The 18,703-nt window shown below is 46.5% G+C and overlaps 1 protein-coding gene across 1 annotated transcript in view; it reads right to left on the bottom strand.

Moving 5' to 3' along the window:
* Positions 1–18,703, bottom strand: part of RNF17 (ring finger protein 17) — a 2,644,767-nt gene that overhangs the window by 573,301 nt on the left and 2,052,763 nt on the right. Inside the window, exon 28 of the mRNA XM_085621540.1 lies at positions 1,666–1,781. Within this exon, the coding sequence (XP_085477666.1) occupies positions 1,666–1,781 (116 nt within the window). The remainder of the gene's footprint in view (positions 1–1,665; positions 1,782–18,703) is intronic.

Raw genomic sequence — 18,703 nt, 5'->3', positions numbered from 1 at the left:
GCACAGGTTCTTTTACACTTTTTATACTTTCAGAATAACAGGTGAAAACCCCAAGTCTATGTTAAGCGACTCGAAGACTTCCAATGCAGAAAAACCCAATGGCAACTATTTGACTATAAGAAGAGATCCAGAAAAAGCCACCTCGCCGCAAAACAAACAGACCAATTAGCAAACTAAGACTGCTAGAAACTACTAAAAAGAATTTGAGAAACATATATTAGTAATAGTGAACCTCAATAATCCAGAGGAGAATCCAAGGGTAACAGAAAGATACGGCTCCATCCGTGAACATTGAGATCCAAGTCATTAACCATCCTATGTTTACTCTTCCCTCGCCCTGAGAGACTGGCTTCTAGCTCCTCCATCACTTTTGTTACCTGCCACCACTTTGCAAATGAAAATTGTTGGATCCTCCTTTCCTTTATCTGCTTCTCGTGTTACACTTACATTGTAAACAATGCAAGATGGAGTCCCAAATAGGCCTCATCAGGTCAATAATACTATATCTAAGGAAAGTGGAGCTGGCCAGAAGGCAGAGGCTCCCTATGATTTCTGGTAACAGGTGGAAGCATTGAATATATGAGGGGCCTACACAATGAGCTCAGACCATGTGGAATGCTTCTTTGAGAAAATCAGCCTGGAAGCGGAAAATGATTATTGAGTTGGCTTTTCTTTTTATATAATTATTTTGCATACCATAAATTCTAAGAAAGATGAAAAAAGGGACTGGACAATGAAAATAATAGGGAGGTAATTTTCACTACCCTGATTCATTCTTTCTCCTGATAGCTCTGAACATCCCTTTTGATAGGGGCATCTGCTCAGCGTTCACTTTTTGGGAGTAATGTCTGGATAGATGTTCAGGGGGATAGTGGGTTAGCTATTATTTACAGGCTTCTCCTCAGAGAAAAAGATCCATACCACCAGGTTGAGTAAGAAAAGTCAAGAATTATTAGGCAGCAAGCTGCTTTTGGGATGTGAAGTCATAGCTCTTCAGTTAAGAAGGGAGAGGATGAAAAAGAAAGCATCCAAGAAGCTAAAATGAGTTATTAGTAAACAAAGCACTACACAATATATAAGCTGTATATTTTTTAACACAAAGTGTTGACGATATTTGAATGGAAATGGACTCAGTCTTTAATAGACATACAAAGAAAATGTCAAGGCATCTGGATTTGTGAAGTGAAGATGAATTCATCACTAAGATGTTTCAGAACATTGGCAAATTTCAGGTAATAAGTACTCTTTTTAATTTAATTGAAAAACAACGTACTCGGGGAAAAAAAAGTAACCACAGAAACATAGTTTACTCAAATAAAAAATACAAAACAAATCCGCACATATAGCACAGGGGTTTACCAGATGACACCATGTCCCCGGAGACCACTCTTCAAATCTCTCCTTTCTTTTTACAAGTTATCATATGAACAGATCCAAAACTATGATTGCAATAATGAATCAATTTAAGTGAAGGCTCAGGAATGGTATTGTGGTATCTCATTAACATGACCTCAACTGGTAAACGTGAACAGACTACCAAGTTGAAGAACAAAGAATACCCGATTTTAATATGGACAGAGATATTACATCAACGTTATTACCACTGTAAAAAAGACATCGAGTGCCTAAGAAAACACACATACTGAAGAAGATGTAATTTCATACCTTCTCTCTCTTAAAGCCAAACCTTTTTTTACCAGTAAATCAGAAACCTCAACAAGCTGACCACTTTCGTTATTGCAGAACATTTTCACCATTAGAGGACATTCAGAACACTTGCCCTGCAGAAAATTGAAGACAACTGATAATATTAAACACATTAATGACATACGAGGACAATAAAACTGAATAAAAAACAGCAAGCTTTTATAGCAAAAATCAACTGTGTTCTCAGTTATGATACAGGAGAAGGGTTAAGTTACTTTTATGTTAACTCTGATATTGTCAGGTCCATGTTTTTTCCCCATTCATGGCTGTGGACACCCTGCCACTTTGTGGCGGGACTTGCACTTTGTACACTAGTAATCGATACACATGTCCCTCATGCAGTCCGCCATAGCTTGTTGCCTTCTTGAAACAAGCGGTGGTAAAGCCAATCAGTCTTGTTTGAGAAAGTTGAGTGAACAATGCGAGGGGCGACGCCAGTGCCCGACCAGCCATGTTAAAGGTATAGCAATGAAACATAGCTTTCCATACTTTCAAGACTGCTGATGCATTGTGTGATAAAACGTGCATTGTCTTGTCACGTATGCCTTTCGCACTGACATGAGGGGAAAAACGAATTTTCCATAATGCAATAAGCCAGCAATCTGGAAAACATAAACATCTATGTTTTCATTATCTGCTATACTTTTAACAATGGCTGGCAGCCACTAGCAATGTTATTCACTATTTCTTTATCACTATTATATATGTATTATAATCACACAATATGAATAGGACATCTTTCTCCGATAATTTCTTTAATAATGTGCTCATTTAATCCTCAAGAGGTGAAACATATAGCTTCTCGCTCCTCGTAACTGCTCCATGCACAAAGGGAGTGAGGCCCCAGAAAGACGGTTACCTATTGAACTGGAGAAGATTGCCTGTAACACAATATATTTATGGTTGTTCTATATTGCGCTGTAAGAGATTCTGGGTTTTCAATGATTCAGTCCTTATTTACAAGTGTGTACACTACTTAGGTGGATGGTAGTAAAATCTCTTAGTCCGTGGGGAAACCCTTAAATACACACAGTGTTGAAACGTTGACAAACCCTCCCTTTTGGTCGACTCTTGTCATAAATTCTAAAGGAATGCCATACAAATTCCTGCAACCTAATTTCTGATTTTATTTTGGGGAGTATTGAATACAACCACTGGGAACTGCACAATGTTTTTCTTCAAATATGTTGTAAACAGAACCACTTCTGAGCACGGCGTCAACTGCACTATGATCAGTAAAGTTGCTTTTTAGGTTTCGCCTGCACAGCTCTTGCATTGTGCTTGTTAAGGTTCGCCTGCACAGTGTTTGCTCTATGCTTGTGAAATTGTTGCAAAGTTATCCTGTGAGCCCTGTGCACCCCATTTTCTTTGCTGACTGGTGGTAACCAACTCTGGCTGTTCCTGGGCTCTGTCTAAGCTAGGGTGCCAGTGCTATGTTGAGAACACAACTGAAAACACACACACATGCATTATAGTACACTATATATTATGGTACACTTATAATTGGCATGACTTACCCTTTCAGTCCTTAGTAGATAATGGGGCAGGGGGATTAAAACTACCTATAAGTTCTTAGTATATATTAGAGAATGGCAGTTTAAGAGGCCAGCAGCCCTTCCTGCACTTGCATGGGTGCCCTGCTGAGCCCCTGAAGTAATTTTAAAAGCAGCCTTGTGATGCACCATTGCTTCCAAAAGTAAATTCACTGAAAACTCGACTTTGGCAGTAGGGGCACTTAAAAAGTGATAATCTACAATATTATTGCATATTAGGTACCCCCTGGGTCTTCCCTAGGTGTCCTAGAGATGGTGGATGTTGGACTTGGCCCTTTGTGCAGGGTCATCCCTAAACCTTGTGCCTTTGTCCTGGCCCTTTCTCTGACATGGTGTTGGTGGTTTTAGGCCTCTGGGCACTTAAGCACTGCTGTCCAGTGTCAAGTGTGTGCGCTCTCTGTGGTACATTTGATAAGATTGGTCTACACCTGTTTGGCATATTTAATTTACCGGTCAGTCCCTTGTAAAGTGGTATCTCATATACCCAGGGCTGGTAAATTAAATGCTACTGGTGGGCTTGCAGAGATTGCGCCACCCACCAAAGTAGCCTTTCAAACCTATCTGAGGCCTCTGCCATTGCAGGGCCTGTGCGCGCAGTGGCACTGCCGCTGTGACGTGGCACCTAAAGTGTGTGCCATGTCTGTGACCCCCCTTTTCCTGCATGTCAGTCAACCCTAAGGTAGGCCTTAGCTAGCCCTATGGGCAGGGTGCATTGTAGGTGAAAGATAGGACATGTACCTTAAGTGTGTGAAATGTCCTGGTAGTGACAAACAGCCATTTTGGTTTCTCACTACTGTGGGGCTGCACCTCCAATAGGAATGTATTGAGGATTCCATGATAAGTGTTTGTGGTAATTCCTGATATGGGAGGAGCAGCGTGGTCAAGTTTAGTATATTTGGAATGGTCATAGTAAATGCTGTGCAATGGTGTGCGCAGATTTATTATAACTATTGTAAAAAATGCCACTTTTAGAAGTTGGCAGTTATGTGTGCTATGTGTCTGTCTGCCTGATGTGAATTGCATATCTGGCTTTTGAGTGACAGGGGCTGGGAGGTGTGTGTGCCTCCAGGAGGGGCAGGGTGAGTCAGCACTAGGCTGAATGAGACATCTGCATTGGGAGTAGTGGGAGGAGTAATCCCCTGAACAGGTCTGTGCCTAGCCTGTACAATGCTGGCTCCGTCCCCTGTGGTGTGTCTGATCACCAAGCCCCCACCTGACAAATGGGAAGAGGAGCCTGGTAAACAGAGCGCTCTAATTCCCCCCTGAACCAGTTTTTGCTGGTTCCCCCAAACCCTGTACTGCAGACAATGGATTGTGTGCTAAAATGTAGGGGCTGTGACCCCATGTTTGGTGTGCTAGTGTTGATCCTGACTTGCTGGGGCTTGCCGCTGCTGGGGCCCTGGAGGAACTGCCATGGGGGCTTACCTCCCTGCTGGAGGGCCCTGTGTGCTGGCCTCCCTAGGCCCAGCTATGCCCCATGGACTCTGGAGGGCCCTTGCACCCTGGGAGTGCTTTTCCCTTGACTTTCCAGGACTTTGGGAGACTTTTTGGGACTTCTAGCGCCTCGTGAGCGCTGTACTTTATTTAATTATTTTCCCCAGAAGGAGGAGAGCGTGGGCTGCGCAGCACTGAGCTGCCGCCTTTTTAAAGGGAATCCCCATCGTAGGAATTCCCCCGTGATGCTGTACCAAGCGGGAGCCCACCCCACATTATGGTGCCTTTGGCGGGTGCCTACCCCGCATTGATACTACTTAGGGAGCGGGTGCCCACCCCATGTTTACCTTTATTTTCGCGGGTGCCCACCCCGCTTATGGGATATTTAAAATATGCGGGTGCCCACCCTGCTTTGTTGCCTGAATGGACGTGGGAGCCCACCCCGCATTGTGCCGCCAAAGGGAAAGGAGCCGCCGGCCGCCGCGATCGTATGGCGAACCGGAAGTCAGGCGCAGCTGCCTGACGTTGAGCGGAGCTTCAGGAGCCTGAAAATCGTGAGGGAGAGCCCCGCAGTGTCAGCAGCAAAGGAGAAGTGATGCAGCTGGGCCGAGGAGACGAGAAGAATGAAGCGCGACCCCCCCGGAGAAGCCCCGGTCAGGTCACACTGCCGGTGCCCTTCCCAGCGGTACCAGAGGAGCGTCGAGCCTCACAGAGAGCCCGATGAGTGAGGGCTTGGCCTGGCACGTTGTTAGTGCCTATTCCATGAGCGGATCCGCCAGAGTAGGCCGCTCCAACGATGGGGCATTTGGTTTTTGGAGGGCCCCCGGAGGGGGAGGGGGTGCTCCTTCTATCTTGGTTATGTTTAGAGCTGCCCCACCTGTTAGGGGGCAGCTGCACAGATGGGGGCAATTTGTGTTAAAGAGCCCCAGAGGGGACCCCCGAGAGCACAGTCGTGCCCGGGTCCCTTTACTTTCTTCACAGCCGCGCCGCACCAGCGCAGGCAGCTGCCGTGTTTGGCAGCATATTTGTTTATAGAGTCCCAGTCGGGCTCTCAGGGCACATTCTGTGCCAATGCCTAATTTCTTCATCACAGCTGCATGGCAATCAGCGGCTGCTGCAACGTTTAGGCTATCATTTCTTTGGGGGCATTTTTGATGAGACAGGAGTGGGATACACTGATCTGCCCCAGTGCAGTTGCGCACTTTTGGTTTCTCCTGCATTGGCAGCCCATGCCCTGACATTATGGACATAGGGCATTCGAGCCCTCTGAGATGGCCAGGGGGCTGTGTTAGGTTGATAGGGCGCCAGGCCCTAATGTGATTTATGTGGTGCTCAGGAAATGTGATTATGCACCCTGATTTATGCCTCTACTGTGGTTCATATTATGAGGTTATTTGCAAAGTGTGGTTTATGCTTGTGAGGTTATTCTCTACTGTGATTTGTGCCTCTAATGTGATTTATGATTAGGAGGTTATGGTCCAATGTGTTTAGGCTTATGAGGTTGGCGCATAATGTATTTTACGCCTGATGTGATGCTGATTGCATACTATGATTTATGTTGCAGGATATAATGTGGAGTACAGTGTTTTGCCAGTAATTACTGGTTGTGTTCTACATTTACTTTTTGTGCTTGCTATGGGTTTGACTGTGGCCAAATTGGCCCTGTCATGTGTATTTAATCCCCTGCAAATATTGCCTGGTGCCAGTTGGCACAGTGTATAGGGTGTGATTACTATTCTAATGTGTTTATAATACAAAGGCTATTATTATATATAACCTTGTGTGGAGTTCCTTTTGTGGTGTGCCTAGTGTGTTGCTTGTGTGTGTTGCGCTAACGCTTTACATATTGCCTCTGGGATAAGCCTGACTGCTCGTGCCAAGCTACCAAGGGGGTAAGCAGGGGTTATCTTCAGCGTGTAACTCCCTTGCCCTGACTAGAGTGTTTGTTTCGGTCTGGCTTTGGCGCAACCTTAGCCAACCAGAAATCCCATTTCTAACAGTGGGTCATGTATTTATAAGGAGGACCCTTATAAAAGATGCTTTATATGCTCTGGGGATAGAGAAATGTCACTTTTTACTTTCCCCTTTGTAGTAAAGAGCCTCCCAAAATTGACTTTGGTGCTGGGAGTACTGTGGAGTGCGGATCTAAACAATGTTTTCATATTCAACATCCAAGGTCTCCCATAGGTGACCCAGTGGTGCGGGGGGGAGGGGGGAGGATCATGTAACTATAAGCAAGACCATTATAAAATATGTTTTATATAACCTGGTGATGGAGAAATGCACTATTCATTTTCGCCATTGAAGATGCCTACCTCCCAAAGTGGTAGTCTGATCAGAGGAGAGATGCTCATGCTCAGGAGTTCTGGGTGCCACAACGTCTTAGCCTAATTCTGGGCTACTAGGTTAAGTTGGGCCCTCTCAGTCTTGATCATCTACAGAACTTAGGGCAGGAGAGGTAGGAATACACGCATCCTTTGCTTGATTGCAGCTGGAATATGTCTCCTAACAAGTGCTCTTGTGGGAGCTTCCATAAGCAGAATTGTTGGCATTGCATGTTCTCCATGGTGGTGAAAAGATCTAGCCAGGGCATTCCCCACTGGTCAAAGGTGCCCTGTTTCACACTGAAATGCAGAGACCACTCGTGATCTGCCAGGAGGCGTGTGCTCAGTTCATCCGCTCTGGGTTCATGGACCAGGTGGTTGGCAACTAGAAATATGTATGGGTGCTCCAGCCACCTCCAGAGTGGCAAAGCCTCAGGACCCAGGTTTCCATACCTCCCTGCTTGTCTCAGTGCCACATGGCAATGGTCTTGTCTTATACCAGCCTCCATCGGATGGACAGGAGCAAAGCATTCAGGTCCTGATGAATGGCTTACAGCTAATTTGGAGCTGGCCCTTCACTGCAAACCAGAGGTCGCTGATCACCACTTCCCCTAATTGAACCCCAATCAAGTTGCAATATGTCATCACTGTCTGTTTTGAGTGGGGAAGGCAGAGTGGTCTTCTGCAGAAAAGAGCGGTCATCCACCACTACAGATTTGAGCTGTATTCTCTGAGACCTGGGAAGTGTCAGAAAAACTGCCTCGATGCTGGGCTCACTGGTTATTTAATGTACCAGTGTGTAAGTTCCACTGGTGGGCTTGCATGGGCCACCCTGGCATGGCTGACTAGGTGGCTGGACAGGACTATAAGGCCAAGAAGTTTCAGAGCCGCACAACCTACATTCAGGAACTAGTCAGAAACATCAGGATCATAGTCTGAATCTCTCAGACTTGTTGTGGTAGAGTAAAAGTCTTGAACTCCATGTCATCTGAAGGTGGTCCAGGACCAACTGCGGCTAGCCAACCTTTAGCCGTCAGTTGAACAAGTTACTTATCTTTGGTAACGCCTTTTCTGGTATATACTCTATCTAGCTGAACATTTCTTACCTTTGAATTATACCCAGATGTCAAAATGGATACAGACGTTTTTAATGAGCAGTACCCTTGCGCACAAATAGGTGGCATCATTTGAATTTGCGTGGCAGTGTTGGTGTTTTCCACTGCGAAACTGACGTGCCTATTATAGGTGGCCCCCCATCGCACTGTCAGATTAATTTTCTCGATTTTTCATAACAGAAGCACACAGCAACGAAGGACATTGACCTCTGGTGTGGAAAACAAGGGCCCTGAAAGGCAAACAGCCCTGTCCCTAGAAATACATTTGTGGGGAGGATGGTTGGGACAGTAAGGAATCTGCAGCTAGATTCCACCAGATAAGGCATTATTCATGGTATGTAACATGTTCATCTGTTAGCTACTTCTAGCCGCAGATTCCTTACCTTAGAATGGGAACGCAAGCAATATTTTTCCGGAGGTGGGTCAGCAAAACAATTTCACACTAAAAAGTCTTCAGGACAGAATTGGAAAAGTGTCCATCCCTATAGACCTGACTGTCCTGGCAGCAGTGCTTGTTAAACCTGTGCAGAGATCCTAAATTGCTGCCTAGCATATGTCCAGGACCAGAACTTCATGTGCTAGAGCAGTGGTTGCAGCCTTGGCTCTGGTGGAATGAGCATGCAAACCATCAAGGGGTTGCACTTCTGGCCAGTGCGTAGCGGACTTTGATACTGAGTACGATCTATCAAGAGATGGTCAGTTTCTCTGATGCTTTCCCTTTCTGGGCTCTGACATACCCCACGAAGAGTCGTTCATCCAGCCGGATCTCTTTTGTGCAGTCAAGGTAGAACAACGACGCTCATCTTGGGTCCAGCTGCTGGAGTTTCTCCTCTTCTTTAGAGGGTTGAGGTGGAGCATAAAAGGTAGGCAGGGTGATGGACACCATAGGTGGAAGGAAACTCCAGTGTATAGAACCAGTTTGTCTTGGAAGATGTTGAGGTACAGGGGCCTAGATGACAATGGCTAGAGCTCACTGACCCTCTGGGAAGATGGTATTGGCACAAGAAAGGCTTTCTTGACAGTTAGAAGCCTGATAGGACAGTTGTGAAGCAGCTCAAAAGGTGCACACATCATGAAAGTCTGGAGACCTTTCAGAAACCCTAGTACAATAGTGGACTTGAACAGGGATGGATGATCAGGCAATCACAAAAATGCTGGGATCTCAGAAAAATAGCTTTCTAAGGTGCTAAAAGGAGTGTCCTGCTAGGCAAGAGAGATAAACAGAAGGACCACAGAAAGCGATGCAGAAAAGGGTAGTGGGGGATTGGTCAACCTGTTCTGCACAGCATCCCACAAACTTGCCCTGAGCGACAGTCTTATACTGTCTTGGCGGAGAGACACCTGGCTGCCAAGATGACATTACAGACTTCGGCCGAAAGGTCAAAAGTTGTCAACAATCGTTGCTCAATCCCCACGCATGAATGTAAAGTGAAGGCAAAGTAGTGACAGGTTCTGGTGGAGAACCCTCCCTGCTGCTACGACAGAGGATCCTCCAGAAGAGGCAGCCTGATAGGAGGACCGATGACCAATCTCAAAAGTTTGCGATACTAACCTCTCCAAGTCCAGTCTAGAGCCACAAAGATGACTTGAACCCAGTTGTTCCTGATCTTCTAGAGAACTCTAGGCAGGAGAGGTATTGGTGGAAAGGCATACAGGATGCTGGAGTGCCACTCGAGACAAAAAACATCTCCTAACGACAGCCACCTAGGAAACTCGTGCACACGTAAGTGCCCACATTGCCCATTCTTGCTAGTGGCAAACAGATATAGCAAAGGCTCACCCCACTGCTGAAAGTTACCTTGCACCACCTCTGGGTGGAGACGGCATTAGTGATCCGTTGAGAATCTTCAGCTGAGTTTGTCCGCCCTGGTGTTTAGAGAGCCTGTCCAGTGTTGAACGACCAGGGAACTGCCCTGATATTCCAGCCATGTCAAAGGACAAAGGGCCTCTTGACAAAGGGTCCAAAACCCCATCTCACCCTCTTTGTCATAATACCACATGACAGTGATAGCCGTGAACATCTGCACTGGCCTTCCTTTGATGGAGGGTAAAGAATAGCTCAATGTCATTCAGATGGCTAGGAGCTACAATAGGTTGATATGGAGTCAGATTCTACCCTAAACCTGGGTCCCAGATATCAACCTCTTCCAGATGGCTGCCCCAGCCCAGGAGTGATGCCTCCGTCACTAATGTCAGATCTGGTTGGGAAAGGCAGGGGGGTCTGCCGCTGTCCCAATCACTGTTTGTTATCCACCACTGCAGATCTTATGCAGTGCCCTTCGAGATCTGGACCATGTTGGAGAGATTCCCCTGATGCTGTGCCCACTGGAACTTCTGTTCCCACTGTAGAGCCAGCATATGCCAGCGGGCGTGTGTCACAAGCAGGTAGCAGAAGGCCATGAGGCCCAGCGGACTCAGTCACTCTCATCGAAACCCAGGACAGAGGTTGAAAATCAGAATCACAGTCTGAATATCCCGGCCTCCATGTTCGCGAGGATAAGCCCGAAATTGCACTATGTCCAGAACAGTTTTGATGAAAGGCAGCATTTAATTGGGGTCAGGTGTGACTTTGACATGTTGGTAGTGAACCCCAGCAAGTGCAGGAGTTCAGCCATAGTCTGGAGGTGGGAGACGACTGCCTGGGATGATCCCCACTTTATCAGCCAGTCGTCAAGGTAGGGGGAAGACTGCCACCCCTGAGCTCTGCAGATGAGCTGCAACCACCACCATCACTTTGGTGAACACCCGAGGGGGGCAGTTAATGCCAAAGGAGAGCCCTGTGAACTGAAACTGCATGTGACCAAAGGTAATGTCTGTGGGCAGTGTAGGAGGCTGGACTTCTCTTTGCAGATATTCCCCCCATTGTTGGCCCCATTTGAACTGCTTGATGCTGGTTTTTGACAGACAGTGCACTTAAGTGTGCTAACCAGGCTCCTGTGCCAGTGGTTTTTCCCCTCAAAACGAATCGCTTGATTGTAACCAAACTGGCAAAGATTTCAGCATCCTCTGTTAGTCCCTGGTAAATAGTACCCCTGGTACCTAGGGCGTGGGTACTAAAGGGGGCCCCATAAATGCTGCACTAAGTATTAAGCCACGTCAAGGGACCCACAAAGAAACAGCATGCAGACTGCCATTGCAAGTTGCATGAAATGGTGAAAACCATTTTGAAAATACAACATGGCACACTCACTGTGTTCCATGCCCCTGCCCATTTCATATACTATAAATGTCACCCTTTCAGGCTTTAGAGCCCTAAGACAGGGTGTATTATATTATATGTGAGGACATAACTGCATGAACAGATATGCCTGTGATGTCTGGTTCCATTGCCACAACATTGCAAGAGATCAGGAAGTCCTTTTAAGCATATGTACTGGTCTGTACGAGTTACCCAGCTACATAATGGTTTCACTGAAAATAATGGTGTTTGGTATCAAACACCTTGCTGTAAAAAAATCTCAACTGATGCCAGTACTAGATTTCTTATGATATGGACCCAGACGGCACATTAGAGGTGTATCCAACTAGTCCCTTAGTGTGCTGGCTGACTGGTATCTTACAGCCTGCCAACACAGACTAGTTTAATGCCTTGCAGGTGAGGACCCGTGTATCTGAGGTCAGAAACAATAGCTGTCCGAAGAAAGGTGATCCCACCTCCTCCAAAAGGATGGCTAGCAAATTTAGCATATCAAGTCCAGAGGCTTCAAAGCCTCTACTGCCTTTGATAAGTGACCCCAACTTCCCCCCCAGACATGGGAATGTCTTCCCCTGCCCTGGGGCCCATTTGGCACCAGAGCAGGTGGGAAAACTAGGTAGTCAGGAGGCGTGTTCACTGACAGGCTAGTCACACCTTTAAGGTGAGCTTCCTAAAGTGAATAACGAAAGAAGGGTTTCAGTATCTTGGATTTGGTGAAAATAGGGAATTCGGTTCAGGTTTATGCCCACTCTCCACAGGAAGAGGTAATTTAGGGGGTGTAGTCATGCCAGAGGTAAGTAGCCTATTGGTTAACACCATGTACTCCCGTTAACACCCATAAAGTCAGTATTTAGGGGTCCACCTGATACCAGGATCTCAGATTTGTCTATTGGGCACCTAAGGAAGGGCAAAGAAGAGCAGTCACTTGGAGAACTAAGGACATTACCACTACTTGGCACCAAACCCTGCCTTGCTGCTGGAACCGCATTAATTGCACCGACCTGACTCCTCCAAGAGCTGAACTTCTACCAAAGCTGGGGAGGACCGTCCAGCAACTTCAACAACCAAGCAGCATCTTCCATGGGGTGGAGAAGCCATACCCCTGCATCTATTGGCACCGAAAACATCTGTCTGGTAAACCGCACTGTTGGCCATCTCATCGGGCCCACCAAAAGAGCAGGTTCCTGGGGCTCAAGTAGGTCAGCCCCATCCCTCTGGTGAGTTTCGAGATGCTAGACCATCCAGGACCCCCCTGCACCAATACCCCACCTACTGGGGCACTTGCGCTCACCAAGGCTTGTTTTAGTCCAGTCCAGACACCACTGTCACAAACTTACCCGTATGTCAAGGGACTTCGAGAGAGACGAGTGCCACACCAAGAGTGGCCCTGCTGTGTTTCTTTTTCCTCCTCTGCAGGTATCCCAAGAACCGCGAGAGCCTCCAGTGTTAAGTAGCCAGCCAGCACCTTAGCACCCGAGCCCCACAGCCCGAGTACACAACTCCTGCCTGTGTTCCCTTGGCCTAGGAGTACCCATGAGCTGAGCTCCCCTTTGGGCTTTGCCAGGATTGTCCCCAAGTACCCCTATGCAGACATTTTTTTTTGGGCAAGTCCCCTTAACTCCTTGGGTGCTATGGGTGTAACAATAACGTCTTAGCACCCAACCAGGGGGCCACCCCTTTTGATCCCCCCACCAGGGAAGTTATTAGAAGAATACAGACACAGGGGATGTTTTCTGCAAACCCCATCCGCCCAGGGACAGAGCAGCCATATTTTTAGGCCTATCTGCCCCCAAGGGAGGCAGAAAGCCACTACACCACTAGGGATTTTATATACGTAGCACGTAATGTTTTGGGGAGTGGCCCCTGAGGGAAGGGTCGCTCCCCTTTTGGGAGTGAATGTTTTGCCCGCAGAAGCCACTAGACACCACGAAAGTTGATGTGTGAACTGTAGTTTGGCTGATGGTCTGCGTGTTCTGGAATTTGGCAGGCTGTGTGTGGACTAGCACTTGGCTAGCAGTGTGTGTTGTTGGTATTTGGATGGCGATGGGCAGACTTCATAGTGTTTTATAATGTTAACGGTTGTACTTTTTGTCATCATTTGCATTTGTGATCTTAAGGTTTTATTTCTCCTTGTTACTCTAGTGCAAAGCATTTGTTTTGCTTTGAGTCTCCTGCTTGCTTTCATCACTGGTTGATCTGAAGTTTGTGCAGTTGCATCTGTTTGGTAAGAACAAGTTTTTGTACTGTTTTCGCCAAATGAGTATCATTGCCCTGCATGAATGGGTTGTTTCTAAATTATGTAATAGCAACATATTTAGCTCCTGTTTTATAGTGTGAAAATCTCCTTATATTTGTGCACAATGTGTATTGTGCAGCCTTGTGTATAATTTTCTGTTTTTCCTTTTTTAGTGGGTCGCTGGTGCTAGCTGTGTCTGTGCAGAGTAGGTGCTAGTGAGTATAGCTTTTTCTGGCAAGTGAGTGGTATAGTTTTTTTTAACTCTAGTTCTGTGTGTGGTTTGCATTGATTTACTTTTCCTTTCAGATTACCAGTAGTTTTACTTTCAATTTGATGAAGCCACACTGCTGATTACTTATCTTACACAGTGTTGGGTATTGTTGACTTATTTGTCAAGTTACTTTTTGTATTAAGGATAAGGCTAGCTGCAGGATTACTGCTCTGCAGGTTGTTCACATGCTTTTTGAGTCTTCCTCTGACCAAGATTGTGAGAATGACTCTGCATCTGAGGCAGAAGTAAAAGATTCTGGCAGTGAATTTTCTGTCTGAAAGTGTAGTGTAGTTCCTATTTCCCTTATAGGCTCTGCGCATTGGAATAATATACACTATAGTTTTTCCACAGGACTAAGGTCAGTATGCTCCTATCGAGTATATTAAACTTAATTACTTTGTGTGCCAGCTAACTCAGAGTCACTAGAAACTTCTCGAATAAACAAGAAGGGATTAGTAACTGACAACCGCATAAACATGACAACTTTGTTTCCCTTAGAATCGGAACGCGTCTCAGAATCGTGGAAACAATAGATAACAGTTTCACTCAGTCAATCGTTTATGCTTAGTTTCTCCAGAGTTACACAGAAATAGATAGACGGGCGTTTCAATTAAAGGATTTATTGAACAGTCGTGTTTCTCGTGTAAGAGATATGAGCTGTTACAATCATTAGACAGTAAGCAAGATATAATACGCACAGCGTAAGCAGTAAGAAGAAATAATACTGCAATAGCATTGTCTTTTAGCTACGACATATATTCATATATAGTCATACATAAATAACACAGGCTAAGAAGTGAATACTTGTCTGATGCTTTTAAATAGTTCTACCCCAGTGTACCTAACCTAAGTGCAGTGCGAGGTAAAAGTAGGTGCTGTATAGTGTGGTATAATCTAAGTTTTTGTATGTCAAGAGTCCCTCTAGGTTCTAGTCAGCTCCATACCTTTAGAATGTGAGAGGTGGGAATCTCTTTTCGGGTCTCAAACTCTAACACCCCGCGAAGGGAGTCAGAACACTGGAAGCTGGATTCTCTGCGAGCAGGGATGACAGCGTCTGGTCAGTGCATCAGGCCGGGATATGGTCTCTTCCGAACTTGCTGTGGCGAACCGTGCAGTCAAATCGTACAGAGCTGTGCCGTGGTTTCACATGGTAAGAGAAGGTATAATTATACCTGGACGGTGTTTAGGAATGCTAGCATTGACGTAAAGTTGGGCAGAGAAAGACGTCATGGATGAACCCCTAAGGAATAGTAATTCATGGAGAAATCAATAATCCTAGCTAGGGAAAGTCCTGACGGCTTAAGGGTCTGGTTTCTAAGAACTCGTTGTGACGGTGGGATGGACAGATGTAGGTGACCATGCCTGTATTTGGATTGCATGGCTAAAGCCTAAACAAGGACTGGGATTCAATGCCTAAATAAGGGTTTAGCAAATTGTGCCTATATAAGGACATGATTCAGGGAAACCTATGTACGAGTATCTAAATCGAAACACAACAAAAGGAATCATCTGATGTAGCCACTTTTAGAAGAGGACACTGATGTGCCAATGGTGCACCAAGAGGCATCTGGATTGCAGACTGGAGCTGAAAGGCTTCCCATTGGAAGTGCTGGACTCTGGGTTTTCCCAAATATGGTGCAGCCAGTGTCGCTTGCCTTTAGTGATGTTGCAGGATGTAGAGTGAATACTGAAAACCTTTTGCCTATGAATCTCTTTCAGTTGTTTATGGAAGATGTATTTTTGGATTAGATTGTCGACCAGACAAGTTTGTATGCTTAACACTCTTTGATTGACCACAGTGCCAGACTTTAGCCCCATTCTAGAGCCTCCCGGTAGACTTCCACAAATCTGGATGAGTTTAAGAAGTTCCTAGGTTTCACTTTTATGATGGACTTGATGAGGAGCCACCACTGTCTTCATATTGGTCGACTAGTTCCTTGATGGCAACAGCTATATTTCCTGCAACTATGAGTCGTGATACCGTTGTGTGATTGGTTTTATGCTCTTCCAAATATAGATATAAATATTAATGAGTTGTGATAGGCTTTGCTGCTTCTTCGGGTAGTGCATTTTGTTGAGAATGCTTCAGCGTTACAACGAGATCCCCCTGATTGTGACTGTCTTTTTAAGATTCGGCCTCTCCTTGATTACTTTGTAGATCAATTTTCAGAAATCTATGTTCCAGGGTGAAAAATTGCTGTGGATGAGTGTTTGGTCTTGTTCAAGGGCCATTTGCATTTTAAGCAGTACATTCCCAGCAAGAGGGCACATTATGGAATTAAGATGTATATTCTGTCTGAGAGAAGTACTGAATATTTCTATAATATTTCTATAATTTCAGGGTGCTCAACGGGAAGGATTCCAATATTGACACCCCTACTGCCTGTCCACTTTCACGGTTAGTGATAAGATTGTGTAGGAACTTGGTAGAGGACTATTTAACAAAGGTCATAGTTTATACGTAGGTAACTTCTACACTGGTGCACAATTGTTCAGGTAATTGTTCAAAGTGGGCACTGTTTGCGTCACAATCCATTATAACCAAAAAGGCTACCCAAAAGAGCTTGTCTGTAAAAAAACAAAAAAGCTTGAGAAGGGAGAGTGCAGTGCCATGCGTAGCGATGAACTTCTGGCTTTGAAATTTCCAGAGGTTGGAACTCAACACTGCTGTTTGTAAAGCTTACATTTGGTAATAGAAGTAGCAACCTTCAATATTTTTGTTGTATTCAAGGATTGTTCTCCAGAGTCAACAATGACAAGGTAGCTGCGTGAGCGCTCTGCGCGCATTTGTTCTCACCTTCGTGGATTTTTAATAACTTTTGTGTTGAATTTGTTTGTGTACCTGTTTTTAGACAGCGCCCTTCACTTGCACTATAATTGGCCCCGCACTGCCGTTTTGGCGGATTTGGCTCTGGGGTGGGTGACCTGTCCGTTTTGGCCGCCATTTTGGAGTGGGGTGTGTGGATAGAGGTGTCTCTATCCTCCAGCGCTTCAGTGCGCAGGAGCAGCCTGGGAACACCTACTTAAGGCGAGTCCCTCCTGAAACCGCCCCTGACAAGGTAGCTGCGTGAGCGCTCTGCGCGCATTTGTTCTCACCTTCGTGGATTTTTAATAACTTTTGTGTTGAATTTGTTTGTGTACCTGTTTTTAGACAGCGCCCTTCACTTGCACTATAATTGGCCCCGCACTGCCGTTTTGGCGGATTTGGCTCTGGGGTGGGTGACCTGTCCGTTTTGGCCGCCATTTTGGAGTGGGGTGTGTGGATAGAGGTGTCTCTATCCTCCAGCGCTTCAGTGCGCAGGAGCAGCCTGGGAACACCTACTTAAGGCGAGTCCCTCCTGAAACCGCCCCTGACAAGGTAGCTGCGTGAGCGCTCTGCGCGCATTTGTTCTCACCTTCGTGGATTTTTAATAACTTTTGTGTTGAATTTGTTTGTGTACCTGTTTTTAGACAGCGCCCTTCACTTGCACTATAATTGGCCCCGCACTGCCGTTTTGGCGGATTTGGCTCTGGGGTGGGTGACCTGTCCGTTTTGGCCGCCATTTTGGAGTGGGGTGTGTGGATAGAGGTGTCTCTATCCTCCAGCGCTTCAGTGCGCAGGAGCAGCCTGGGAACACCTACTTAAAGCTCCTCCCCTAGCGCAGCGGGATTGCGCAGCGGGCGTGTCCTCGCGTGGCCGGAGTCGTGCCAGAGTCCTGCCCGTCTGCGCCCGTCCGCGCTGAGGACGCGCTGGACGTCGCGGTACTCTGTGTAAGGACTATCATACCATCCTGGGTCCATCATGCTGACGTACTCGCGGGATTGCCTGTTTGCCATCGGTCAGGTAAGCCGCTGTTGCACCCTTCCACCGGTACATCCATTGCGTGGCCCATATCATTGCCCTTGTAATGGGTGGGCTCTCGACTCTCCGCATCCTCACCCAAGGTTTATTACCTCGGAGACTCGCCGTACTACAGACACTCCTACTCTTTTGAAGATCTTGAATTTAAACGTCAGGTCTGCGCTGAAACACTATCAGCATATCTATGACCTCATTGAGGAGGAAGCTCCAGACGTATTTGCCATGACGGAAACATGGCTACAGGACGCAGACACCGCTATTACCAATCTAGCCTGCCCACCCGGCTATTCTATGTACACCCTGAATAGGTTGTCCAGGGGCGGGGGTATCGCGTTAGTGGTAAAATCTATCTACCCTTGCGTCTGGGGTGCCCTAAACATCTCCGGGTGTGAAAGTGCCATGTTCAAGGTCTCTGTCAGCCCTGAGTTTACCCTGTCCGGGATGGTCCTCTATCGCCCACCCGGCAGTGATGTGGCGTTTAGAAATGCTCTCCCTGACACTGTTGGCCCTTTGGTTGCCGAATGTGCCAACTTTTCTATCATGGGTGACCTAAACCTACATTTCGACACCCTCTCTGGCCTGACAGTGCGTTCCATCTCTTCTGACCTGGAGGCCTTTCAACTTCCCCAGATGGTTTCCCAGCCTACCCATCTGGGGGGGCATATTTTGGATCCCCTGTTTACCAATCTGTTGGGGATTCAAATTACCTCTGTCTCTCCGGTGGAATGGACAGACCACTTCTTGGTGTCCATCCTCTGCCCGGTCTCGGCCACTCCTTCCATCTCTACGGCTAGACGGGTTCAGAAGAGGGCTTGGAAAAAGCTTCGGCTAGAGGACTTTCATCGTCTTCTATTAGAGGAGCCGCTGGGCCCTTTGACGGATGTGGAAAGGGGGTATGACCTCTTCTGTTCATGGATAACTAGGGCCTTGGACTCTCTGATACCCATCGTTTCAACCAAAATCAATCCTAGAGAGTCGAGTCCCTGGTACGATGGCACTCTCCGGGCCCTAAAGGGTGCCTGTAGA

Source organism: Triturus cristatus, chromosome 8 (genome assembly GCF_964204655.1).
Source record: "Triturus cristatus chromosome 8, aTriCri1.1, whole genome shotgun sequence".
Taxonomy (NCBI): Eukaryota; Metazoa; Chordata; class Amphibia; order Caudata; family Salamandridae; genus Triturus; species Triturus cristatus.
The sequence above is the reverse complement of the archived record's forward strand: the minus strand, read 5'-3'. Positions and strand labels throughout refer to the sequence as shown.